This window comes from Lepus europaeus, chromosome 1, assembly GCF_033115175.1.
Source record: "Lepus europaeus isolate LE1 chromosome 1, mLepTim1.pri, whole genome shotgun sequence".
Lineage (NCBI taxonomy): Eukaryota > Metazoa > Chordata > Mammalia > Lagomorpha > Leporidae > Lepus > Lepus europaeus.
This window is the reverse complement of record NC_084827.1, coordinates 176,910,452-176,936,970: the sequence shown is the minus strand read 5'-3', so window position 1 is coordinate 176,936,970 and position 26,519 is coordinate 176,910,452. Positions and strand designations below refer to the sequence as shown.

Below are 26,519 nucleotides of genomic sequence, written 5' to 3'. Positions count from 1 at the left end.
AGAGATGTCAGCTCAGTGTCCAAGCTGCAGCTGCAGGAGACCCCCCTGCCCGGTGACTGTGACCAGGCCTGGAGGGCAGGCAGGGTGAGGTGGGCACTTTGGCTGGACACCTGCTGTGTTGTCTGGCCCCGGTGTCCCACATAGTGACCTGGGAGGGCGGGGGGCGGTCATCCCGAGCTGCACCTGTCCCGGCATTATGTGAGCTGCTGCCTGAGCTGGACCAGGAGTGGGGGGGTAGGGACACCGCCAGGCCAGCTGGGTCAGTCTGGACATAGTCAGCTGCCCCATGGGCAAGCTGTGCCCTCTGTCCTTGGGCACTTCCCAGGGCCAGCGGAGCCCAGGTGAGGTGGGCCGGGATGTAGGGGTGGGGAGCAGCCTCCTGGTCTAGCGGGGCTCCTGCAGGCTGGACAGAAGCTGGGCGTGCTGAGCCTCCCAATGTGCCTGTATGGGATCCCGGGGTGGAGCCAGGCAGGGTGGGCTGTGGCTAAGGGTGGGCCTGTGGGGCTGGGGGCTGCTTGGCCAAGCAGTGCTAGAACTGGGGCTGACTGGGTGGCCCAAGGCGAACACTCCCCTGGGGTGCGCATGGCTGCAGATGGAGTGGGAGGTGGTGCTCCAGAGAGCTGATGGTGTGGGTGTCCCGGCCTCCACCTCCCAGGTACCCTGCAGTCCCGCCCAAAGAGGGGTCGCAAGGCTGGAGGCAAGGAGAAGCAAGGCTGGAGGAAAGGCTTTATTGCAGGAGAAGTGTGGGAGGGGCCCGGAGGTGGCAGGCCAGGCAGGGACAGGACTGAGGACATCCTGGTGGCCCAGGAGGGAACCCCTTGGGGGGTGGGCGCAGGAGCCCCGCACTGGACCCTGTGGTGGGAGCCAGGCGGGTCAGGGCGCCGCCGCCCCCAGCAGGAACAGCTGCAGCAACATCCCCGCCAGCATCAGAAGCCAGGGTCCCGCGGCTGGCCCCGGGCTGGCGGAGTTGGTGTGGCCGCCGGGGGGCAGCAGGGCACAGTCGGTGTAGGGCTCCAGGCAGGCGGCGAAGGCCATGACATGGGCGAGGTAGCTCTGCTCCTGCACACCATGCACCAGGTGCGCCTGCGGCCCGCACGCCAGCACAGCCACGTCCTCGCCGGCGTGGGTCTCTGACGACAGGGGCACGGCTGACTGCTGCAGGTACTCGGGGTCCCCTGCAAGAGCACGGCGGTCACAAGGCAGCCTGCTCTTGTGTGCTCACCCCACCCAGCCCCCAGCCAGCCCCTTCCGCAGCACTCACTGCTCTGGCTCTCGTTCACGTCCCTGCGGCTGCCGCCTCTCACCGCATAGCCTGGGCCGTTGCCATACAGGATGGAGGTGTAGTTCTTGCCGTCCTGGGCCTTGCCCTGGGCCAGCCCTGCGGGGGGGGGGGGGGGGGGGTGGACACTTGAGGTCTCGCTGACAGCAGTGTCAGTCTGGATCCTGGTGCCACGAGCCTGCACCTGTTGCCTCTGTCCCGGCCGAACCCTCACGAGGACCCTGAGAAGCAGGTGCTCATACAGCTCCCGTTAGACTGGTGGGGGAGCAGGGGCGGGGACCGTCCACCCCCCTGAGTGCAGCAGAACCTGACAGGGTCCCCGGCCTACCGAAGATGGAGCTGCCCCTCAGTGTGTAGCCCCCGAAGCTGAAGACGTGGGAGTGGTCGGCGGTGACCAGGGTCAGCGTGTCCTGCTCGCTGGTGAGCTGGCCCGCCCTCTCAATGGCAGAGTCGAACATGATGGTCTCAGTGAGCGCCCGAAAAGCATTGCTTGCGTGGTGACCGTGATCGATGCGGCCCCCTGCAGGACAGACAGGTGGAGGCTGACCCTTGACCCTGAGCCTCCCACCCTCCTCTGCTCTGGGGTGGGGCCGGCCCTCACCCTCCACGAAGAGGTAGAAGCCGCAGGGGTTCCGGTTCAGCAGGTGCAGTGCGGCCTCGGTCATCTCCAACAGGGAGGGGTCCTGCTCAGGGTCTCGCTCGGTCTCATATTTCATGTCCCAGGGCTCAAAGAGGCCTGAGGGACAAAGGCTGGGTGAGGGCCAGCAGGGGGCGCCGTGGGAGGGGCACATCGGGGGTTTTCAGGGGGTCGGGGGCTGCCAGGGCGGGGGGGGGGCGTTACCCATGAGGTGTGTCACGCTGGAATCCTGAGTCGCCTGCAGGAGCTCTGCACGGTTCCACACGTACCGGGCCCCCTGGAGTGACACAGCCAGACCTCAGCCCAGGCCTGACACCCCAGCCCCGCCCTCCTCCTGCTGGGCTCCGCCCCTGCCGCCCCTCACCTGGTGCTTTGTCAGCCACTCCTCCACCAGGTTCCGCCCATCCAACCTGGTCCCGGTCTGGCTGGAGTCAGTTGGGTACTCAGGGTCAGGGGTCCCCCTGGGAAACATGTACTTGCGGCCCCCACCCAGGATCACCTGTGGCCAGCAACAGGGCAAGTTGGTTGTCAGCCGGGCTGGAAATGCCCCTCCCACCCTCCCACTCCTGCTCCCACCAGGTCTTGAGAATGGGCCATTCTAGGCTGGGTCTTCTACCCTATCCCCCCTGCTGCCCCACCCAAAGGCCCTGGTAGGGCGGGGAGTTCAGGCTGCCTGGCCTGTGGCCCGTGGGTGCCCCGCCCCTCCCCAGGAAGGAGGCGCACGTCGATGTCCATGTTGGAGATGAGCTGCATGGCGATGTCCTGGCAGCCCTCCTGCCGCGCCGAGGCAGGCATGTCGGCGTCCGAGTACCAGTCGCGGTTCACCGTGTGTGCGTAGGTGCCCGCTGGCGAGGCGTGCTGCACCCGTGTGGTGGTCACCACCCCCACGGACTTCCCTGAGGGAGGCACAGGTCAGCGTGGGGCCCGGGTGTCTCCCCTTCCCCATCCCACGCCGTGTGCCCAGCCCACCTGCCTTCTTGGCCCTGTACATCACCGAGAGCACCTCGTTGCCCCAGGTTGTGTTGCACTGGTCGTAGCGGGCGGCTGCGCTCAGGCCGATAGTCCTGTAGTTAGCCTTGACCCCGCACAAGTAGGCTGTGGCTGTGCCAGCGCTGTCGGGCACCTGTCTGTCCACGCTGTATGTCTGCAGAGACCGAGACGGAGAACGGAGACCCCCCCAGCTCTGCTGAGACCTGTCCCCAGTGCCCCCAGTCCCTCCCTGACCCCAGCGCCCAGGTCTCGCCCTCCTGCCCGGCTCCCTGTCCCACCCTCAGCCCTCTGCTGAGGGTGGCCCAGCCCTTACCTTGGACAGAGCCAGGTAGGGGAAGTGGTCCATGGCCAGGGGTGTCTCAGGTCCCAGGTTGCCAGTCATCTGCCCCTTCAGGATCCGTGCGGCCGTCACCGTGGAAACCCCCATCCCTAAGTGAACAGGGCCCCATCAGTGCCCCGTGGCCGTGGCGCCCAGGCTGGGAGGGCCGTGGGGTGCACGGGTGCTTCCTCTCACCGTCTCCCAGGAAGAAGATGAGGTTCTTGGCGGCCGTCTGGCTAGGCAGTAGCGTCCTGGCAGTGGCCAGGGCCTCCTTGGCCTTTTGGTTCCAAAAGTTGGGGTCCTCTTCTTCCTCTGGTGGGGAGAGGGAGGCAAGGTTAGCCGCCGGGGGGGGGGGGGGCAGCAGGCTGTGTGGGGGCAGGGCGCTCCGGGCTCCTTACCCGGGATGACGCCCAGGGCAGGCTGAGGCCTGGGGCCCAGCAGCAGCAGCAGCACCGACAGCAGCCAGGCCCCCTGCATGTCTGGATGGCGGTGGTGTGACCAGGTCGAGACGCCAGGCTCCAGGGACTGCAGGAGCTGCCTGGGTTTAAATGGCGGAGGGCTTTTCCCCAGGAGCCACCGCACCCACCCCTCCCCGTGACCTTGGGTGCTGCTGGTGGGGGAGAGACTGGGTGTGGTGCGCTGCCTGGGGCAGGGTCCTGACAAAGAAGGACCCAGTCTGAAGCAGACTTGGAGAGGACGCCCTCGGGGAGAGGCGCGGCCCCACCCCTCCACCCCCAGTGCCGCAGGGACCTATAACTCAGCGCTGACACCTGCTTGTGCAGGATTTGTTGGGGGACAGCTCCCCTGGGCTCCATCACAGCTTCTGAAGGGAGGTGTGTCAGCCTTGCTCACCTGGGGCTGGGAGCCTGGCTTTGCCCCCTGGATGACGAGCGCCCTAGAAATGGGAGAAGGAGGCACCAGGGAGCGCCCGGCGCCCTCTCCGCTTTCGACCAGGATTATCCGAGCCACGTGGCACCCAGGAAGCTGGACCAATGTGTCTGTGGGGTGGTGATGCCACTAGCGGGGCCCCACTGTCTGCTCTCAAGGCAGGCGCACGGGCTGGGTCCTTCCAAGGGGTAGAGGGCTGTGTGCTTGAACTTCTCCCTGACTCAGGTGGAGCCCAGGGAGGGTCTGTGCGCTCACAGCGCTGATCCTGGCCCCAGTGCGGCCTGTGATAAGGAGCTCAGAGCCTCGGTGGCCTCAGGCTGGGTTCAAAGTATCCCTCCTGTGTCCAGCAGAGGGACAGCAGGGTCAGAGAAGGAGGGACGCACACACGTGTCAGAGCATGGCCCTGTGCACACATGGACACGGTCCTCACCTGCAGGCCAGCATCGCCCAGCCCTGCCCCAGGCCCCAGCCCAGGTGAGCCTTGAGCCCACCATGCTAAGTGAGGTCAGCCGGTCACCCAGGACGCATCCTGATGGCTCCACCCACAGGGGGCCCAGAGCCATCCCACTGCCAGTGAAGGGAGTGGAGCGGGGCTGCCAGGCCTGGGCGGGGGATGGGCTGATGCGGTTCCTGGGCTGTGCTAGATGGAAGAGCAGGGGGTCTGTGCCCAACCGTGGCCATGAACTTAGCTCTTCTGAGCCACACCTTGGATGTGGCCAAGAGGGGTCCTTGCATGTCCTGTGTCTTTTCTGCCGTGCAGCCTCGTTTCAAGGAAGAAATGCCTCCCCCAAGCCGAGCCCAGCACCGCCCACCCCAGCAGTTCTTCCCCCCCTCAGGCCTCCACACCTGAGCCCCAGGCAGGGCCCCTGACCCAGAGCCCCTCAGATCCGCCTGTGCCGCCTCACTGCCCGCCACGCCCACATGCCCTCCCCAGGCAGGGCCTCCTGCGTCTCCCTGCCTGTGCCCACCATGCAGCCTGCTGGTGACCTGCAGCTCTCGGGGAGCCCCTCCCCCTCTGTTATTGATCCATGTCCCTGCTGGCTGGGCTGCTGTGCCAGGAACAACCTGACTAAAGGTCGGGGAGCCTGGTGCTGGGCTGGCCTGCACTGCTCATGGGTTCTGTGTGAGGCTAAAGGTTCCTAACTCCATGGCCCACGGTCGGCCGGAGGACAGCCCGGGCAGTCACCACTCCCCTTGCCCGCCTTTTAAAGCTGAACTCTGGTGCGGCTGTGGGTCCTGTGCCGTCGTGAGCAGCAGGGCAGGTGCTACCACAGGCCGTGCCCAGTGCCCACCTCCACTGGTGGAGCCGGCACCCATGGCCCTGGTGTGCACCTGCTCATTGGCCAGTGTGGTGGGGATCTCTACTACACTGTCACCTGGCTCAGTCTGAGACTGCCCCGCATGCAGGACCCTGAATGGCTCTGCCCCACAGGATCCCTTCAGAACCCCTCCCCCGACCTCTGTCCCTGACCGCTGTCAATCAAGATCCTCCCTGCCCCTCGCTATTACCTCAGCGCCATCACGCACCTGTAAGCCTTGGTCCAGCTTCCCCCCACCACACACACAACCCTGGAGCCTCACCAGGCGGGGCCAGTGGTTGGCTGCTCTGTGCAGCTGAGTGGGCGTCCATGGGACCAGCCAGGACCGTGCGCTTCTCCGTGCCCCGCGTATCTCCGCCCGGTGGATCTAGAAGGCTGTGGGCTCTGATGAGCGCAGCTGAAGGTGACGTTCACACACAGCTGTCCCCCGTGGGCATGGTGTCACCCCAACCTGATGTACCCCGGAGTGCACTTGCTGAGTGTCACGGCGGGGACCAAGCCAGGCACAGAGCCACGTGCAGGGTGGCTGTGCCGTCCTCCATGTCCACCGCAGCGTGGGAGTGACCCAGCTCCCCCTCCTGGCCTGCAGTGGGTGTTGGCACCGTGTCCGGTTGTAGCCACTCTGATCGCTTGTTGCCTGACGTCCCAGAATGCTCTTGTTCCGATGACCTTATCTGAGTAGCAGCCTCCCTCTCACCTGGCGCTGGTGAGCTTTAGCACCCGCCCAGTGGGGCTGGAGACCTCACACAGCTCGCGTCACCTGTAGGAGCACAGGAGGTTTCTCCACCTGCCTGCATGGGGCCACCTGGCCCCTGGCCTGAGTCACCTGACCAGGATGTCATGTAGCCCCACCCCTTCCCAGGGCTCAGGGTGATAGACAGCAAGCTCTGGAGTGGGTCGGAGCCAGGACCCCTCCTTCCGTGTGGCTGGGAAGTCCCACGGCCACCGTGAATGGACGGCTTAAAGGACCACTCTCTGGGTGGCTCCCGGGCTGTGTGTCCTGTGGGGAGAGAGGCCTGGGTCTGTGGATGTTCTCAGTGTCCCAGTGAGGGCACTGGTGACAGGGGACAGAGTCAGAGCCCTCACCATTCTCTGTCAGCAGTGTGTGGCATCTGTCCGGTCAGGTGATGGGACCAGGCCCCGCCCTCCCTGACACCCATGGTCCTACTGAGACAGCCTGGGAGGGGCAGCCCAGCCTCAGGATCCCTCAAAGGAACTGAGAAAAGCATGGGGTGGGAGGGTCAGGGTTCAGGCGGACACTAGTGTGAGCGGAGTACATTAGGATCTGAAAGGCGGGCACACATCGGGGTGCAGACGGGAGTCCTGGCGTGGCACTGGGCCACGTCACAAGAAATCTCTACCTGCCCCCAGGCTTGCACCTGCCGGGCGTACAGGCTCAGAGAGAAGAAGCCAAGCTCAGAGGCAGGCCCCCAACAAGAGGGTTGTAGTGTGTGCTGCTGACCCATCACGGGCTGGGCACCAAAGACTGGCATGGCTGGCTCACCTGCCACTCGTGGCTCTGGCATCAGAGCACGGTCCCAGCCCCTGGACACGGTGCTCCAGATCCGGTTCCCTGCTAATGTGCCTGGGAAAGCAGTAGAAGATGGCCCACGCGGGAGACCTGGATGGAGCTCCTGGCTCCTGGCTTTGGCTTGGCCCAGCTCTGGCTTTTGTGTCCATTTAGGAAGTAAACCAGAAGATGGAAGGCATTTCTGTCTCTTCTCTCTGTGTGCCTGTCACTGTCCAATAAGTGACGCATACCAAAAAAGAAAAAAAAGTAGTTAATGTATTTTGGAAACAGAGATGGCCGGTGCCGCAGCTCAATAGGCTAATCCTCTGCCTGCAGCTCTAGCACCCGGGGTTCTAGTCCCGGTCGGGGTGCTGGATTCTGTCCCGGGTGCCCCTCTTCCAGCCCAGCTCTCTGCTGTGGCCTGGGAGTGCAGTGGAGGATGGCCCAAGTGCTTGGGCCCTGCACCCCATGGGAGACCAGGAGGAAGCACCTAGTTCCTGGATTCGGATCAGCGCGATGGGCCAGTCACAGCAGCGATTGTGGGGTGAACCAATGGAAAGAAGACCTTTCTCTCTGTCTCTCTCTCTCGCTGTCCACTCTGCCTGTCCAAAAAAAAAAAAAAAAGGCCGGCGCCACGGCTCAATAGGCTAATACTCCATCTTGCGGCGCCGGCATACCGGGGTCTAGTCCCGGTCGGGGCACCAATCCTGTCCCGGTTGCCCCTCTTCCAATCCAGCTCTCTGCTGTGGCCCGGGAGTGCAGTCGAGGATGGCCCAAGTGCTTGGGCCCTGCACCCACATGGGAGACCAGGAGAAGCACCTGGCTCCTGGCTTCAGATCAACGCAATGCGCCGGCGCCGGTGGCCATTGGAGGGTGAACCAATGGCAAAGGAAGACCTTTCTCTCTGTCTCTCTCTCTCTCTCACTGTCCACTCTGTCTGTCAAAAAAAAAAAAAAAAAAAGAGAGAGAGAGAGAGATAAAAGAAAAAAGAAAGAGAGAGAGGGAGTTAGAGAGAGAACTCTCATTTGCTTCACGCTCCAAATGCCCACGGTGGGAGGGACTGGGCCGGGGCTCAATCTGGGTGCTGGGAACCCAAGCCAGGTCTCGCGCACGCGTGGCCAGAACCCTAGCACTTGAGTCCTCACCATCCTCACCATTGGATCAGGGCCAGGGCCAAGACGGGAACGCGGGCGCTCTGAGGAGTGCCTGACCCCGAGGCCGCCCCGCCCATGCGGTCTTCCTTGTTGAACACTTCTGGAGGCAGAGGCGCGGTGCCTATGCTGGGTGGGGTTTTGCGCACAACGGGACTTTTCGAGGTGGAGGTAGTCCTGTCCCCCCGGCTGCTCGCGCTGCACCAGCACCCGAACCCCCGAGGTCATTCGCGGGGTGCGCGGCGCGTCCCCGGGTGGGGTCCTCCTGAAACCGAGTCCTCTGCCCCAGGTGAGAGGCGGCCCCTCTGCGGCTCAGGTTTGACCGCGGGCTCCCAGCCAGTCCCAGGCTTGTCCTGGACAGGTGCAGGGCCCAGGGGCTCCAGGCGGCGCCCATGCTCCAACTCAGGGCGCCTGGGGCGGATCCGGAGGCTGTGTGATGCTTGGGGTGTGCAGCACCATGCAGGGCTGTACTGTGCCCAGTGCTCCCTGTGCCGACTGCATGGTACGGCTCGAGGGAAGCCCATAGCAAGGTCAGCAGCGCCCGGTGTCTGGCGGCTCCGCGGGAGCCGCAGTGGCCCAGGTTTGGAGCAGAGGGAGAGAGCCCTGGGGCTGCCCTGGCTCCCAGGCCGAAACCCTGCCAGTGACTCTGCAGGCAGAGGACCTGAGGATGGACAGGGCCCGGGAAGGGCGCCCCCTGCAGCCCGAGGCCCGGCACTCGCGGGAGGGGTTCCCGCAGTTTCTCTGGAAGAAGGGGCTGGGTGTGGGTGAGTTAGGGCGGTGACAGAGGTGCCTGGCATGGCCATTCTTTGGGCCTTTGGGTGGGAATTCAGTGAGTTCGGGTGCCCTCTTGTGGCTGAACGATGAAGGCCCCCTCTGTTCTCGTCTCGGGTCGGAGATGTCCAGCAGACAGGGCCAGTGAACAGAGAGAGACCTGGCCAGCAGTCAGGAGGGGCCTGCAAGACAGGAGTTGCTGAAGAAGCCTGCCAGTGCTGGCTCTTTTATACACAAAGTGGCCCCCTCTGATTGGCCCCTTTCTGAAAGTGAGCACAGATTAAACCAATCAGGGGAAGAGACCAACAACCCAACAGAAGGCAGGGATAATGAACGACTAATCAGGAGGCCAGAATGACAACCAATCCTTGTTTTTTTTTTACAAGACATGAAAACTTTGTTTGCAAAAAGAAATGTATTTTACATAAATCTACAACACAGAATTCAAACGTAGAAAAAATAAACTATATCCGGACACGGCCATCAGCACAGCCCCTGAGGGAGCCGCGGCCACCAGAGCCAGAGCCGGAACCTGGGTCCCCCGCACCCCACCTCTCCCGGGCACAGTCCCAGGGGCCTGACAGCGGGGTCGGCTGCCCCACGACCTCCACGGCCCAAGCCCTGCACGTCCCGGCCTCCACCCAGGCTGAGGCGGCTGGGATGCACCGCGGGCCCAGCCATGAGCCAGGCTTCCTGGAGCTGCTCCATCACAACGGCCCTCACTGCACAGGTGTCGGCGAGCAAACCCGGGCTGGAGCCCGGAGCCGACAGCAGGCTCCCGTGGCCGCTGAGCACCGAGCCTCGTCCCGGGAGGTACCCCTGCCCCTAGAGCCCTGCTACACCAGACTCAGGCGCTGGCGTCTCCCCCAGCACCAGGAGCAGCACCAAGCCCGCGCTTGGAGGAGACCCTTCCACTCCCGTTCCCCGCCACGGGGCTGGCCGCGCCCCCAGAGAGACCACGCGGCACCCCTTCACCCAGGCCTCTCCGCAAAGCAAAGCCCACACAGGAGATGCAGCTGCCCCAGGGGACAGAGCCCAGGGGGCCGGGCTGGCCAGGGCTGCAGGAAGGGAGGGGCCGGGGCGGCGGGGCGTGGTCACAGCAGGTGCACTGGGCAATGAATATAGCAAGAAAGGCACAGGATGATTACAGAAAGACACAGCTCACGAGAAACTGAATTTCACCCTTTGAGACAAACGAGAACTTTGGACAACCAGTCCTAAGGACAGAATAACACCCGGACAGGGAACTGAGATTGGATGCCAAGGGGGCTACACTGGGTGAGAAATTGGAGTAGCCTGTCTTGCACGGAAGTGTGCAGTACTCAGGTCTCTTGAGCAGACTCAACACCATCTGACTGTTACAGATGCCACCTGGGGTGGCAAACTCCCTCCCTCAAGCGGGCACCAGAGACAGTGGAGCATCCAGAGCAGTGTGTGAACCCCAGGAGGCTCCGCTGGGGTCGCCTCCTGAGAACCGAGCATCCAGCCCCAGTACCTCCCGATACCTCCAGGGTCAGCAGCATCGCCCCTCAGCTGTTACAGCGCTGGTGCGTTTGAGTTGCAGCCTGCGTGACTTTGGGCCGCACGTCGAGTGGTCGCTGGGTCCGGTGTGTTTATGAAAGAGGTACCTGGGGCAGATTTGGGACTGGAGTTCCAGAAGCAGAGCTCAGGACACCGTCCCTCCCTAGACAAGCTGACCGGGCACAGCGGCTTCACCAGATGATAGGGAGCAGTCGCGTTTCAAGGTCAGTGTCGGGTCCACTTTCCTTCCTTTGTCTCTGGCTCCAGCTGTGTGTCCTCTCGGAGATTACAATTGAGTAGTTTTTCCCAGTCTCCTGTCTCCTACCCTGGGGAGATCTTGGGGATCACACCCTGTGTTTTCAGCTGTGCCGGCCACACCCCGTACAAGGACCTTCCCAGAGATGTCAGCTCAGTGTCCAAGCTGCAGCTGCAGGAGACCCCCCTGCCCTGTGACTTCGACCAGGCCTGGAGGGCAGGCAGGGTGAGGTGGGCACTTTGGCTGGACACCTGCTGTGTTGTCTGGCCCCGGTGTCCCACATAGTGACCTGGGAGGGCGGGGGGCGGTCATCCCGAGCTGCACCTGTCCCGGCATTATGTGAGCTGCTGCCTGAGCTGGACCAGGAGTGGGGGTGGGGGGGCAGGGACACCGCCAGGCCAGCTGGGTCAGTCTGGACATAGTCTGCTGCCACATGGGCAAGCTGTGCCCTCTGTCCTTGGGCACTTCCCAGGGCCAGCGGAGCCCAGGTGAGGTGGGCCGGAGTAGGGGTGAGGGGCAGCCTCCTGGTCTAGCGGGGCTCCTGCAGGCTGGCTGGAAGCTGGGCGTGCTGAGCCTCCCAATGTGCCTGTATGGGATCCCGGGGTGGAGCCAGGCAGGGTGGGCTGTGGCTAAGGGCGGGCCTGTGGGGCTGGGGGCTGCTTGGCCAAGTAGTGCTAGAACTGGGGCTGACTGGGTGGCCCAAGGCGATCACTCCCCTGGGGTGCGCATGGCTGCAGATGGAGTGGGAGGTGGTGCTCCAGAGAGCTGATGGTGTGGGTGTCCCGGCCTCCACCTCCTAGGTACCCTGCAGTCCCGCCCAAAGAGGGGTCACGTGGCCAGGAGGCAAGGAGAAGCAAGGCTGGAGGCAAGGTTTTATTGCAGGAGAAGTGTGGGAGGGGCCTGGAGGTGGCAGGCCAGGCAGGGACAGGACTGAGGACATCCTGGTGGCCCAGGAGGGAACCCCTTGGGGAGTGGGCGCAGGAGCCCCGCACTGGACCCTGTGGTGGGAGCCGGGCGGGTCAGGACGCCGCCGCCCCCAGCAGGAACAGCTGCAGCAACATCCCCGCCAGCATCAGAAGCCAGGGTCCCGCGGCCGGCCCCGGGCTGGCGGAGTTGGTGTGGCCGCCAGGGGGCATGAGGCCGCAGTTGGTGTAGGGCTCCAGGCAGGCGGCGAAGGCCATGACATGGGCGAGGTAGCTCTGCTCCTGCACACCGTGCACCAGGTGCGCCTGCGGCCCGCGCGCCAGCACAGCCACGTCCTCGCCGGCGTGGGTCTCGGACGACAGGGGCACGGCTGACTGCTGCAGGTACTCGGGGTCCCCTGCAAGAGCACGGCGGTCACAAGGCAGCCTGCTCTTGTGTGCTCACCCCACCCAGCCCCCAGCCAGCCCCCCCGCGGCACTCACTGCTCTGGCTCTCGTTCACGTCCCTGCGGCTGCCGCCTGTCACCGCATAGCCTGGGCCGTTGCCATACAGGATGGAGGTGTAGTTCTTGCCGTCCTGGGCCTTGTCCTGGGCCAGCCCTGCAGGGGGAGGGGTGGACACTTGAGGTCTCGCTGACCACAGTGTCAGGCTGGATCCTGGTGCCACGCGCCTGCACCTGCTGCCTCTGTCCCGGCCGAACCCTCACGAGGACCCTGAGAAGCAGGTGCTCATACAGCTCCCGTTAGACTGGTGGGGGAGCGGGGGCGGGGACCGTCCACCCCCCTGAGTGCAGCAGAACCTGACAGGGTCCCCGACCTACCGAAGATGGAGCTGCCCCTCAGTGTGTAGCCCCCAAAGCTGAAGACGTGGGAGTGGTCGGCGGTGACCAGGGTCAGCGTGTCCTGCTCGCTGGTGAGCTGGCCCGCCCTCTCAATGGCAGAGTCGAACATGATGGTCTCAGTGAGCGCCCGAAAAGCATTGCTTGCGTGGTGACCGTGGTCGATGCGGCCCCCTGCAGGACAGACAGGTGGAGGCTGACCCTTGACCCTGAGCCTCCCACCCTCCTCTGCTCTGGGGTGGGGCCGGCCCTCACCCTCCACGAAGAGGTAGAAGCCGCGGGGGTTCCGGTTCAGGAGGTGCAGTGCGGCCTCGGTCATCTCCAACAGGGAGGGGTCCTGCTCAGGGTCTCGCTCGGTCTCATATTTCATTTCCCAGGGCTCAAAGAGGCCTGAGGGACAAAGGCTGGGTGAGGGCCAGCAGGGGGCGCCATGGGAGGGGCACATCGGGGGTTTCAGGGGGTCGGGGGCTGCCAGGGCGGGGGGGGGCCGTTACCCATGAGGTGGGTCACGCTGGAATCCTGAGTCGCCTGCAGGAGCTCTGCACGGTTCCACACGTACCGGGCCCCCTGGAGGGACACAGCCAGACCTCAGCCCAGGCCTGACACCCCAGCCCCACCCTCCTCCTGCTGGGCCCCGCCCCTGCCGCCCCTCACCTGGTGCTTTGTCAGCCACTCCTCCACCAGGTTCTGCCCATCCAACCTGGTCCCGGTCTGGCTGGGGTCATTTGGGTACTCAGGGTCTGGGGTCCCCCTGGGAAACATGTACTTGCGGCCCCCACCCAGGATCACCTGTGGCCAGCAACAGGGCAAGTTGGTTGTCAGCCGGGCTGGAAATACCCCTCCCACCCTCCCACTCCTGCTCCCACCAGGTCTTGAGAATGGGCCATTCTAGCCTGGGTCTTCTACCCTATCCCCCCTGCTGCCCCAGCCAAAGACCCTGGCAGGGCGGGGAGTTCAGGCTGCCTGGCCTGTGGCCCATGGGTGCCCCGCCCCTCCCCAGGAACGAGGCGCACATCGATGTCCATGTTGGAGATGAGCTGCGTGGCGATGTCCTGGCAGCCCTCCTGCCGCGCCGAGGCAGGCATGTCGGCGTCCGAGTACCAGTCGCGGTTCACCGTGTGTGCGTAGGTGCCAGCTGGCGAGGCGTCCTGCACCCGTGTGGTGGTCACCACTCCCACGGACTTCCCTGAGGGAGGCACAGGTCAGCGTGGGGCTCAGGTGTCGCCCCTTCCCCATCCCACGCCATGTGCCCAGCCCACCTGCCTTCTTGGCCCTGTACATCACCGAGAGCACCTCGTTGCCCCAGGTTGTGTTGCACTGGTCGTAGCGGGCGGCTGCGCTCAGGCCGATGGTCCCGTAGTTAGCCTTGACCCCGCACAAGTAGGCTGTGGCTGTGCCAGCGCTGTCGGGCACCTGTCTGTCCACGCTGTATGTCTGCAGAGACCGAGACGGAGAACGGAGCCCCCCCCCCCAGCTCTGCTGAGACCTGTCCCCAGTGCCCCCAGTCCCTCCCTGACCCCAGCGCCCAGGTCTCGCCCTCCTGCCCGGCTCCCTGCCCAACCCTCAGCCCTCTGCTGAGGGTGGCCCAGCCCTTACCTTGGATAGAGCCAGGTAGGGGAAGTGGTCCATGGCCAGGGGTGTCTCAGGTCCCAGGTTGCCAGTCATCTGCCCCTTCAGGATCCGCGCGGCCGTCACCGTGGAAACCCCCATCCCTAAGTGAACAGGGCCCCATCAGTGCCCCGTGGCCGTGGTGCCTGGGCTGGGAGGGCCGTGGGGTGCACGGGTGCTGCCTCTCACCGTCTCCCAGGAAGAGGATGAGGTTCTTGGCGGCCGTCTGGCTAGGCAGTTGTTTCCTGGCAGTGGCCAGGGCCTCCTTGGCCTTTTGGTTCCAAAAGTTGGGGTCCTCTTCTTCCTCTGGTGGGGAGAGGGAGGCAAGGTCAGCCTGGGCGGGGGCAACTGTCTGTGTGGGGGCAGGGCGCTCCGGGCTCCTTACCCGGGATGACGCCCAGGGCAGGCTGAGGCCTGGGGCCCAGCAGCAGCAGCAGCACCGACAGCAGCCAGGCCCCCTGCATGTCTGGATGGCGGTGGTGTGACCAGGTCGAGACACCAGGCTCCAGGGACTGCAGGCGCTGCCTGGGTTTAAATGGCGGAGGGCTTTTCCCCAGGAGCCACCGCACCTGCCCCTCCCCGTGACCTTGGGTGCTGCTGGTGGGGGAGAGACTGGGTGTGGCGCGCTGCCTGGGGCAGTGTCCTGACAAAGAAGGACCCAGTCTGAAGCAGATTTGGAAAGGACGCCCTCGGGGAGAGGAGCGGCCCCACCCCTCCACCCCCAGTGCAGCAGGGACCTATAACTCAGCGCTGACACCTGCTTGTGCAGGATTTGTTGGGGGACAGCTCCCCTGGGCTCCATCACAGCTTCTGAAGGGAGGTGTGTCAGCCTTGCTCACCTGGGGCTGGGAGCCTGGTTTCTAGCGCCCTAGAAATGGGAGAAGGAGGCACCAGGGAGCGCCCGGCGCCCTCTCTGCTTTCGACCAGGATTATCCGAGCCACGTGGCACCCAGGAAGCTGGACCAATGTGTCTGTGGGGTGGTGATGCCACTAGCGGGGCCCCACTGTCTGCTCTCATGGCAGGCGCACGGGCTGGGTCCTTCCAAGGGGTAGAGGGCTGTGTGCTTGAACTCAGGCAGAGGAGCCCAGGGAGGGTCTGTGCGCTCACAGCGCTGATCCTGGCCCCAGTGCGGCCTGTGATAAGGAGCTCAGAGCCTCGGTGGCCTCAGGCTGGGTTCAAAGTATCCCTCCTGTGTCCAGCGGAGGGACAGCAGGGTCAGAGCAGGAGGGGACGCACACACGTGTCAGAGCATGGCAGCGTGCACACATGGACACGGCCCTCACCTGCAGGCCAGCATTGCCCAGCCCTGCCCCAGGCCCCAGCCCAGGTGAGCCTTGAGCCCACCATGCTAAGTGAGGTCAGCCAGTCACCCAGGACGAATCCTGATGGCTCCACCCACAGGGGGCCCAGAGCCATCCCACTGCCAGTGAAGGGAGTGGAGCGGGGCTGCCAGGCCTGGGCGGGGGATGGGCGGATGCGGTTCCTGGGCTGTGCTAGATGGAAAAGCAGGGGGTCTGTGCCCAACCGTGGCCATGAACTTAGCTCTTCTGAGCCACACCTTGGATGTGGCCAAGAGGGGTCCTTGCATGTCCTGTGTCTTTTCCCCAATTCAGGCTCGTTTCAAGGAAGAAATGCCTCCCCCAAGCCATGCCCAGCACTGCCCACCCCAGCAGTTCTTCCCCCCCTCAGGCCTCGGCACCTGAGCCCCAGGCAGGGCCCCTGACCCAGAGCCCCTCAGATCCGCCTGTGCCGCCTCACTGCCCGCCACGCCCACATGCCCTCCCCAGGCAGGGCCTCCTGGGTCTCCCTGCCTGTGCCCACCACGCTGCCTGCTGGTGACCTGCAGCTCTCGGGGAGCCCCTCCCCCTCTGTTATTCATCCATGTCCCTGCTGGCTGGGCTGCTGTGCCAGGAACAACCTGACTAAAGGTCAGGGAGCCTGGTGCTGGGCTGGCCTGCACTGCTCATGGGTTCTGTGCGAGGCTAAAGGTTCCCGACTCCACGGCCCACGGTCGGCCGGAGGACAGCCCGGGCAGTCACCACTCCCCTTGCCCGCCTTTTAAAGCTGAACTCTGGTGCGGCTGTGGGTCCTGTGCCGTCGTGAGCAGCAGGGCAGGTGCTACCACAGGCTGTGCCCAGTGCCCACCTCCACTGGTGGAGCCGGCACCCATGGCCCTGGTGTGCACCTGCTCATTGGCCAGTGTGGCGGGGATCTCTACTACACTGTCACCTGGCTCAGTCTGAGACTGCCCCCGCGTGCAGGACCCTGAACGGCTCTGCCCCACAGGATCCCTTCAGAACCCCTCCCCCGACCTCTGTCCCTGACCGCTGTCAATCAAGATCCTCCCTCCCCCTCGCTATTACCTCAGCGCCATCACGCACCTGTAAGCCTTGTGTCCAGCTCCCCCCACCACACACAACCCTGGAGCCTCACCAGACGGGGCCAGTGGTTGGCTGCTCTGTGCAGCTGAGTGGGCGTCCATGGGACCGGCCTGGACCATGCGCTTCTCCGTGAACCGCAGTAGCTCTGCCCAGTGGATCTAGAAGGCTGTGGGCTCTGATGAGTGCAGCTGAAGGTGACGTTCACACACAGCTGTCCCCTGTGGGCATGGTGTCACCCCAACCTGATGGACCCCGGAGTGCACTTGCTGAGTGTCACGGCGGGGACCAAGACAGGCACAGAGCCACGTGCAGGGTGGCTGTGCCGTCCTCCATGTCCACCGCAGCGTGGGAGTGACCCAACTCCCCCTCCTGGCCTGCACTGGGTGTTGGCACCGTGTCCGGTTGTAGCCACTCTGATCGCTTGTTGCCTGACGTCCCAGAATGCTCTTGTTTCGATGACCTATCTGAGTAGCAGCCTCCCTCTCACCTTGCGCTGGTGAGCTTTAGCACACGCCCAGTGGGGCTGGAGACCCCCACACAGCTCGCGTCACCTGTAGGAGCACAGGAGGTTTCTCCACCTGCCTGCACGGGGCCACCTGGTCCCTGGCCTGAGTCACCTGACCAGGATGTCATGTAGCCCCACCCCTTCCCAGGGCTCAGGGTGATAGACAGCAAGCTCTGGAGTGTGTCGGAGCCGAGGACCCCTCCTTCCGTGTGGCTGGGAACTCCCACAGCCACCGTGAATGGACGGCTTAAAGGACCACTCTCTGGGTGGCTCCCGGGCTGTGTGTCCTGTGGGGAGAGAGGCCTGGGTCTGTGGACGTTCTCAGGGTCCCAGTGAGGGCACTGGTGACAGGGGACAGAGTCAGAGCCCTCACCATTCTCTGTCAGCAGTGTGTGGCATCTGTCCGGTCAGGTGATGGGACCAGGCCCCGCCCTCCCTGACACCCATGGTCCTACTGAGACAGCCTGGGAGGGGCAGCCCAGCCTCAGGATCTCTCAAAGGAACTGAGAAAAGCATGGGTGGGGGGGTCAGGGTTCAGGCAGACACTCGTGTGAGCAGAGTACATTAGGATCTGAAAGGCGGGCACACATCGGGGTGCAGCCGGGAGTCCTGGCGTGGCACTGGGCCACGTCACCAGAAATCTCTACCTGCCCCCAGGCTTGCACCTGCCTGGCATCCGGGCCCAGAGAGAAGCTGCCAAGCTCAGAGGCAGGCCCCCAACAAGAGGGTTGTAGTGTGTGCTGCTGACCCATCATGGGCTGGGCACCAAAGACTGGCGTGGCTGGCTCACCTGCCACTCGTGGCTCTGGCATCAGAGCACGGTCCCAGCCCCTGGCCACGGTGCTCCAGATCCGGTTCCCTGCTAATGTGCCTGGGAAAGCAGTAGAAGATGGCCCACGTGGGAGACCTGGATGGAGCTCCTGGCTCCTGGCTTTGGCTTGGCCCAGCTCTGGCTTTTGTGTCCATTTAGGAAGTAAACCAGAAGATGGAAGGCATTTCTGTCTCTTCTCTCTGTGTGCCTGTCACTGTCCAATAAGTGACGCTTACAAAAAAAAAAAAAAAAGTAGTTAATGTATTTTGGAAACAGAGATGGCCGGTGCCGCAGCTCAATAGGCTAATCCTCTGCCTGCAGCTCTAGCACCCGGGGTTCTAGTCCCGGTCAGGGCGCTGGATTCTGTCCCGGACGCCCCTCTTCCAGCCCAGCTCTCTGCTGTGGCCCAGGAGTGCAGTGGAGGATGGCCCAAGTGCTTGGGCCCTGCACCCACATGGGAGACCAGGAGAAGCACCTGGCTCCTGGCTTCGGATCAGTGCGGTGCGCCGGCCGCAGCCGCCATTGTGGGGTGAACCAATGGAAAGAAGACCTTTCTCTCTGTCTCTCTCTCTCTCACTGTCCACTCTGCCTGTCAAAAAAAAAAAAAAAAGAGAGAGAGAGAGAGAAAAGAAAAAAGAAACAGAGAGAGGGATTTAGAGAGAGAACTCTCATTTGCTTCACGCTCCAAATGCCCACGGTGGGAGGGACTGGGCCGGGGCTCAATCTGGGTGCTGGGAACCCAAGCCAGGTCTCGCGCACGCGTGGCCAGAACCCTAGCACTTGAGTCCTCACCATCTCACCATTGGATCAGGGCCAGGGCCAAGACGGGAACGCGGGCGCTCTGAGGAGTGCCTGACCCCGAGGCCGCCCCGCCCATGCGGTCTTCCTTGTTGAACACTTCTCCAGGCAGAGGCGTGGTGCCTAACTGGGTGGGGTTTTGCCCACAAAAGGGAGGTAGTCCTGTCCCCCTGGCTGCCTGCGCTGCACCAGCACCCGAACCCCCGAGGTCATTCGCGGGGTGCGTGGTGCATCCCCAGGTGGGGTCCTCCTGAAACCGAGTCCTCTGCCCCAGGTGAGAGGCGGCCCCTCTGCGGCTCAGGTTTGACCGCGGGCTCCCAGCCAGTCCCAGGCTTGAGGTGGACAGGTGCGGGGCCCAGGGGCTCCAGGCGGCGCCCATGCTCCAACTCACCGCGCCTGGAGCAGAGCGGGTGGCTATGTGAGGCTGCGAGCGTGCAGCACCGCGCAAGGGCTGTACTGTGCCCAGTGCTCCCTGTGCTGACCGCACGGTGCGGCGCCGAGGGCAGCGCGTGCCCAGGGCAGCAGCGCCCGGTGTCCGGCGGCTCCGCGGGAGCCGCAGTGGCCCAGGTTTGGAGCAGAGGGAGAGAGCCCTGGGGCTGCCCTGGCTCCCAGGCCCAAACCCTGCCAGTGACTCTGCAGGCAGAGGACCTGAGGATGGACAGGGCCCGGGAAGGGCGCCCCCTGCAGCCCGAGGCCGGGCACTCGCGGGAGGGGTTCCCGCAGTTCCTCTGGAAGAAGGGGCTGGGTGTGGGTGCTGTTAGGGCGGTGACAGAGGTGCCTGGCATGGCCATTCTTTGGCCTTTGGGTGGGAATTCAGTGAGTTCGGGTGCCCTCTTGTGGCTGAACGATGAAGGCCCCTCTGTTCTCGTCTCGGGTCGGAGATGTCCAGCAGACAGGGGCAGTGAACAGAGAGAGACCTGGCCAGCAGTCAGGAGGGGCCTGCAAGACAGGAGTTGCTGAAGAAGCCTGCCAGTGCTGGCTCTTTTATACACAAAGTGGCCCCCTCTGATTGGCCCCTTTCTGAAAGTGAGCACAGATTAAACCAATCAGGGGAAGAGACCAACAACCCAACAGAAGGCAGGGATAATGAACGACTAATCAGGAGGCCAGAATGACAACCAATCCTTGTTTTTTTTTACAAGACATGAAAACTTTGTGTGCAAAAAGAAATGTATTTTACATAAATCTACAACACAGAATTCAAACGTAGAAAAAATAAACTATATCCGGACACGGCCATCAGCACAGCCCCTGAGGGAGCCGCGGCCACCAGAGCCAGAGCCGGAACCTGGGTCCCCCGCACCCCACCTCTCCCGGGCACAGTCCCAGGGGCCTGACAGCGGGGTCGGCTGCCCCACTGCCTCCACGGCCCAAGCTCTTCGCGTCCCGGCCTCCACCCAGGCTGAGGCGGCTGGGATGTACCGCGGGCCCAGCCATGAGCCAGGCTTCCTGGAGCTGCTCCATCACAGCAGCCCTCACTGCACAGGTGTCAGCGAGCAAACCCGGGCTGGAGCCCGGAGCCGACGGCAGGCTCCCGCGGCCGCTGAGCACCGAGCCTCGTCCCGGGAGGTACCCCTGCCCCTAGAGCCCTGCTACACCAGACTCAGGCGCTGGCGTCTCCCCAGCACCAGGAGCAGCACCAAGCCCGCGCTTGGAGGAGACCCTTCCACTCCCGTTCCCCGCCACGGGGCTGGCCGCACCCCCAGAGAGACCACGCTGCACCCTCACACGCAGGCCTCTCTGCAAAGCAAAGCCCACACAGGGGATGCAGCTGCCCCAGGGGACAGAGCCCAGGGGGCCGGGCTGGCCAGGGCTGCAGGAAGGGAGGGGCCGGGGCGGCGGGGCGTGGTCACAGCAGGTGCACTGGGCAATGAATATAGCAAGAAAGGCACAGGATGATTACAGAAAGACACAGCTCACGAGAAACTGAATTTCACCCTTTGAGACAAACGAGAACTTTGGACAACCAGTCCTAAGGACAGAATAACACCTGGACAGGGAACTGAGATTGGATGCCAAGGGGGCCACACTGGGTGAGAAATTGGAGTAGCCTGTCTTGCACGGAAGTGTGCAGTACTCAGGTCTCTTGAGCAGACTCAACACCATCTGACTGTTACAGATGCCACCTGGGGTGGCAAACTCCCTCCCTCAAGCGGGCACCAGAGACAGTGGAGCATCCAGAGCAGTGTGTGAACCCCAGGAGGCTCCGCTGGGGTCGCCTCCTGAGAACCGAGCATCCAGCCCCAGTACCTCCCGATACCTCCAGGGTCAGCAGCATCGCCCCTCAGCTGTTACAGCGCTGGTGCGTTTGAGTTGCAGCCTGCGTGACTTTGGGCCGCACGTCGAGTGGTCGCTGGGTCCGGTGTGTTTATGAAAGAGGTACCTGGGGCAGATTTGGGACTGGAGTTCCAGAAGCAGAGCTCAGGACACCGTCCCTCCCTAGACAAGCTGACCGGCACAGCGGCTTCACCAGATGATAGGGAGCAGTCGCGTTTCAAGGTCAGTGTCGGGTCCACTTTCCTTCCTTTGTCTCTGGCTCCAGCTATGTGTCCTCTCGGAGATTACAATTGTGTAGTTTTTCCCAGTCTCCTGTCTCCTACCCTGGGGAGATCTTGGGGATCACACCCTGTGTTTTCAGCTGTGCCGGCCACACCCCGTACAAGGACCTTCCCAGAGATGTCAGCTCAGTGTCCAAGCTGCAGCTGCAGGAGACCCCCCTGCCCTGTGACTTCGACCAGGCCTGGAGGGCAGGCAGGGTGAGGTGGGCACTTTGGCTGGACACCTGCTGTGTTGTCTGGCCCCGGTGTCCCACATAGTGACCTGGGAGGGCGGGGGGCGGTCATCCCGAGCTGCACCTGTCCCGGCATTATGTGAGCTGCTGCCTGAGCTGGACCAGGAGTGGGGGTAGGAGTGGGGGTGGGGGGGCAGGGACAGTGCCAGGCCAACTGGGTCAGTCTGGACATAGTCTGCTGCCCCATGGGCAAGCTGTGCCCTCTGTCCTTGGGCACTTCCCAGCCCCAGCGGAGCCCAGGTGAGGTGGGCCGGAGTAGGGGTGAGGGGCAGCCTCCTGGTCTAGCGGGGCTCCTGCAGGCTGGCTGGAAGCTGGGCGTGCTGAGCCTCCCAATGTGCCTGTATGGGATCCCGGGGTGGAGCCAGGCAGGGTGGGCTGTGGCTAAGGGTGGGCCTGTGGGGCTGGGGGCTGCTTGGCCAAGCAGTGCTAGAACTGGGGCTGACTGGGTGGCCCAAGGCGAACACTCCCCTGGGGTGCGCATGGCTGCAGATGGAGTGGGAGGTGGTGCTCCAGAGAGCTGATGGTGTGGGTGTCCCGGCCTCCACCTCCCAGGTACCCTGCAGTCCCGCCCAAAGAGGGGTCGCATGGCCAGGAGGCAAGGAGAAGCAAGGCTGGAGGCAAGGCTTTATTGCAGGAGAAGTGTGGGAGGGGCCCGGAGGTGGCAGGCCAGGCAGGGACAGGACTGAGGACATCCTGATGGCCCAGGAGGGAACCCCTTGGGGGGTGGGCGCAGGAGCCCCGCACTGGACCCTGTGGTGGGAGCCGGGCGGGTCAGGGCGCCGCCGCCCCCAGCAGGAACAGCTGCAGCAACATCCCCGCCAGCATCAGAAGCCAGGGGCCCGCGGCTGGCCCCGGGCTGGCGGAGTTGGTGTGGCCGCCGGGGGGCAGCAGGGCACAGTCGGTGTAGGGCTCCAGGCAGGCGGCGAAGGCCATGACATGGGCGAGGTAGCTCTGCTCCTGCACACCATGCACCAGGTGCGCCTGCGGCCCGCGCGCCAGCACAGCCACGTCCTCGCCGGCGTGGGTCTCGGACGACAGGGGCACGGCTGACTGCTGCAGGTACTCGGGGTCCCCTGCAAGAGCACGGCGGTCACAAGGCAGCCTGCTCTTGTGTGCTCACCCCACCCAGCCCCCAGCCAGCCCCTTCCGCAGCACTCACTGCTCTGGCTCTCGTTCACGTCCCTGCGGCTGCCGCCTCTCACCGCGTAGCCTGGGCCGTTGCCATACAGGATGGAGGTGTAGTTCTTGCCGTCCTGGGCCTTGTCCTGGGCCAGCCCTGCAGGGGGAGGGGTGGACACTTGAGGTCTCGCTGACAGCAGTGTCAGGCTGGATCCTGGTGCCACGCGCCTGCACCTGCTGCCTCTGTCCCGGCCGAACCCTCACGAGGACCCTGAGAAGCAGGTGCTCATACAGCTCCCGTTAGACTGGTGGGGGAGCGGGGGCGGGGACCGTCCACCCCCCTGAGTGCAGCAGAACCTGACAGGGTCCCCGGCCTACCGAAGATGGAGCTGCCCCTCAGTGTGTAGCCCCCAAAGGTGAAGACGTGGGAGTGGTCGGCGGTGACCAGGGTCAGCGTGTCCTGCTCGCTGGTGAGCTGGCCCGCCCTCTCAATGGCAGAGTCGAACATGATGGTCTCAGTGAGCGCCCGAAAAGCATTGCTTGCGTGGTGACCGTGGTCGATGCGGCCCCCTGCAGGACAGACAGGTGGAGGCTGACCCTTGACCCTGAGCCTCCCACCCTCCTCTGCTCTGGGGTGGGGCCGGCCCTCACCCTCCACGAAGAGGTAGAAGCCGCGGGGGTTCCGGTTCAGCAGGTGCACAGCGGCCTCGGTCATCTCCAACAGGGAGGGGTCCTGCTCAGGGTCTCGCTCGGTCTCATATTTCATTTCCCAGGGCTCAAAGAGGCCTGAGGGACAAAGGCTGGGTGAGGGCCAGCAGGGGGCGCCATGAGAGGGGCACATCGGGGGTTTCAGGGGGTCGGGGGCTGCCAGGGCAGAGGGGGGGGCTGTTACCCATGAGGTGGGTCACGCTGGAATCCTGAGTCGCCTGCAGGAGCTCTGCACGGTTCCACACGTACCGGGCCCCCTGGAGGGACACAGCCAGACCTCAGCCCAGGCCTGACACCCCAGCCCCGCCCTCCTCCTGCTGGGCCCCGCCCCTGCCGCCCCTCACCTGGTGCTTTGTCAGCCACTCCTCCACCAGGTTCCGCCCATCCAACCTGGTCCCGTTCTGGCTGGGGTCAGTTGGGTACTCAGGGTCTGGGGTACCCCTGGGAAACATGTACTTGCGGCCCCCACCCAGGATCACCTGTGGCCAGCAACAGGGCAAGTTGGTTGTCAGCAGGGCTGGAAATGCCCCTCCCACCCTCCCACTCCTGCTCCCACCAGGTCTTGAGAATGGGCCATTCTAGGCTGGGTCTTCTACCCTATCCCCCCTGCTGCCCCACCCAAAGTCCCTGGCAGGGCGGGGAGTTCAGGCTGCCTGGCCTGTGGCCCGTGGGTGCCCCGCCCCTCCCCAGGAACGAGGCGCACGTCGATGTCCATGTTGGAGATGAGCTGCGTGGCGATGTCCTGGCAGCCCTCCTGCCGCGCCGAGGCAGGCATGTCGGCGTCCGAGTACCAGTCGCGGTTCACCGTGTGTGCGTAGGTGCCAGCTGGCGAGGCGTCCTGCACCCGTGTGGTGGTCACCACTCACACGGACTTCCCTGAGGGAGGCACAGGTCAGCGTGGGGCTCAGGTGTCTCCCCTTCCCCATCCCACGCCGTGTGCCCAGCCCACCTGCCTTCTTGGCCCTGTACATCACCGAGAGCACCTCGTTGCCCCAGGTTGTGTTGCACTGGTCGTAGCGGGCGGCTGCGCTCAGGCCGATGGTCCTGTAGTTAGCCTTGACCCCGCACAAGTAGGCTGTGGCTGTGCCAGCGCTGTCGGGCACCTGTCTGTCCACGCTGTATGTCTGCAGAGACCGAGACGGAGCCCCCCCCCAGCTCTGCTGAGACCTGTCCCCAGTGCCCCCAGTCCCTCCCTGACCCCAGCGCCCAGGTCTCGCCCTCCTGCCCGGCTCCCTGCCCCACCCTCAGCCCTCTGCTGAGGGTGGCCCAGCCCTTACCTTGGACAGAGCCAGGTAGGGGAAGTGGTCCATGGCCAGGGGTGTCTCAGGTCCCAGGTTGCCAGTCATCTGCCCCTTCAGGATCCGTGCGGCCGTCACCGTGGAAACCCCCATCCCTAAGTGAACAGGGCCCCATCAGTGCCCCGTGGCCGTGGTGCCTGGGCTGGGAGGGCCGTGGGGTGCACGGGTGCTGCCTCTCACCATCTCCCAGGAAGAGGATGAGGTTCTTGGCGGCCGTCTGGCTAGGCAGTTGTTTCCTGGCAGTGGCCAGGGCCTCCTTGGCCTTTTGGTTCCAAAAGTTGGGGTCCTCTTCTTCCTCTGGTGGGGAGAGGGAGGCAAGGTCAGCCGCCGGGGGGGGGGGGGGGGGGAGCAGGCTGTGTGGGGGCAGGGCGCTCCGGGCTCCTTACCCGGGATGACGCCCAGGGCAGGCTGAGGCCTGGGGCCCAGCAGCAGCAGCAGCACCGACAGCAGCCAGGCCCCCTGCATGTCTGGATGGCGGTGTTGTGACCAGGTCGAGACGCCAGGCTCCAGGGACTGCAGGAGCTGCCTGGGTTTAAATGGCGGAGGGCTTTTCCCCAGGAGCCACCGCACCCACCCCTCCCCGTGACCTTGGGTGCTGCTGGTGGGGGAGAGACTGGGTGTGGTGCGCTGCCTGGGGCAGGGTCCTGACAAAGAAGGACCCAGTCTGAAGCAGACATGGAGAGGACGCCCTCGGGGAGAGGCGCGGCCCCACCCCTCCACCCCCAGTGCCGCAGGGACCTATAACTCAGCGCTGACACCTGCTTGTGCAGGATTTGTTGGGGGACAGCTCCCCTGGGCTCCATCACAGCTTCTGAAGGGAGGTGTGTCAGCCTTGCTCACCTGGGGCTGGGAGCCTGGCTTTGCCCCCTGGATGACGAGCGCCCTAGAAATGGGAGAAGGAGGCACCAGGGAGCGCCCGGCGCCCTCTCCGCTTTCGACCAGGATTATCCGAGCCACGTGGCACCCAGGAAGCTGGACCAATGTGTCTGTGGGGTGGTGATGCCACTAGCGGGGCCCCACTGTCTGCTCTCATGGCAGGCGCACGGGCTGGGTCCTTCCAAGGGGTAGAGGGCTGTGTGCTTGAACTTCTCCCTGACTCAGGTGGAGCCCAGGGAGGGTCTGTGCGCTCACAGCACTGATCCTGGCCCCAGTGCGGCCTGTGATAAGGAGCTCAGAGCCTCGGTGGCCTCAGGCTGGGTTCAAAGTATCCCTCCTGTGTCCAGCAGAGGGACAGCAGGGTCAGAGAAGGAGGGACGCACACACGTGTCAGAGCATGGCCCTGTGCACACATGGACACGGTCCTCACCTGCAGGCCAGCATCGCCCAGCCCTGCCCCAGGCCCCAGCCCAGGTGAGCCTTGAGCCCACCATGCTAAGTGAGGTCAGCCGGTCACCCAGGACGCATCCTGATGGCTCCACCCACAGGGGGCCCAGAGCCATCCCACAGCCAGTGAAGGGAGTGGAGCGGGGCTGCCAGGCCTGGGCGGGGGATGGGCTGATGCGGTTCCTGGGCTGTGCTAGATGGAAGAGCAGGGGGTCTGTGCCCAACCGTGGCCATGAACTTAGCTCTTCTGAGCCACACCTTGGATGTGGCCAAGAGGGGTCCTTGCATGTCCTGTGTCTTTTCTGCCGTGCAGCCTCGTTTCAAGGAAGAAATGCCTCCCCCAAGCCGAGCCCAGCACCGCCCACCCCAGCAGTTCTTCCCCCCCTCAGGCCTCGGCACCTGAGCCCCAGGCAGGGCCCCTGACCCAGAGCCCCTCAGATCCGCCTGTGCCGCCTCACTGCCCGCCACGCCCACATGCCCTCCCCAGGCAGGGCCTCCTGCGTCTCCCTGCCTGTGCCCACCATGCAGCCTGCTGGTGACCTGCAGCTCTCGGGGAGCCCCTCCCCCTCTGTTATTCATCCATGTCCCTGCTGGCTGGGCTGCTGTGCCAGGAACAACCTGACTAAAGGTCGGGGAGCCTGGTGCTGGGCTGGCCTGCACTGCTCATGGGTTCTGTGTGAGGCTAAAGGTTCCTAACTCCATGGCCCACGGTCGGCCGGAGGACAGCCCGGGCAGTCACCACTCCCCTTGCCCGCCTTTTAAAGCTGAACTCT

General features: G+C 64.4%; 2 protein-coding genes and 1 pseudogene across 3 annotated transcripts; all 3 read right to left on the bottom strand.

Moving 5' to 3' along the window:
- Positions 1-741: 741 nt before the first annotated feature.
- LOC133768021 (intestinal-type alkaline phosphatase-like) lies at positions 742-5,954 on the bottom strand. 2 transcript variants are annotated; one of them, XM_062202455.1, is made up of 12 exons: positions 5,695-5,755; positions 3,624-3,763; positions 3,421-3,537; positions 3,220-3,335; positions 2,886-3,060; positions 2,640-2,812; positions 2,281-2,415; positions 2,121-2,193; positions 1,881-2,015; positions 1,608-1,799; positions 1,262-1,378; positions 742-1,175 (listed from the first exon to the last, which is right to left on the bottom strand). In XM_062202455.1, the coding sequence occupies exons 2-12, from the start codon at positions 3,700-3,702 to the stop codon at positions 874-876; spliced, it is 1,614 nt and encodes a 537-aa protein (XP_062058439.1). In that variant the 5' UTR covers positions 3,703-3,763; positions 5,695-5,755; the 3' UTR covers positions 742-873. The 2 variants fall into 2 exon arrangements, with proteins under 2 accessions (XP_062058439.1, XP_062058442.1); XM_062202458.1 differs by lacking the exon at positions 3,624-3,763 and having other exon boundaries at positions 5,695-5,954.
- Positions 5,955-11,660: 5,706 nt separating this feature from the next.
- LOC133768011 (intestinal-type alkaline phosphatase-like) lies at positions 11,661-14,475 on the bottom strand. Its single transcript, XM_062202450.1, has 11 exons — positions 14,397-14,475; positions 14,201-14,317; positions 14,000-14,115; positions 13,663-13,837; positions 13,417-13,589; positions 13,058-13,192; positions 12,898-12,970; positions 12,659-12,793; positions 12,386-12,577; positions 12,048-12,164; positions 11,661-11,962 (listed from the first exon to the last, which is right to left on the bottom strand). The coding sequence occupies exons 1-11, from the start codon at positions 14,473-14,475 to the stop codon at positions 11,661-11,663; spliced, it is 1,614 nt and encodes a 537-aa protein (XP_062058434.1).
- Positions 14,476-21,945: 7,470 nt separating this feature from the next.
- LOC133768000 (intestinal-type alkaline phosphatase-like) lies at positions 21,946-24,888 on the bottom strand (annotated as a pseudogene).
- Between the last annotated feature and the right edge of the window lie 1,631 nt (positions 24,889-26,519).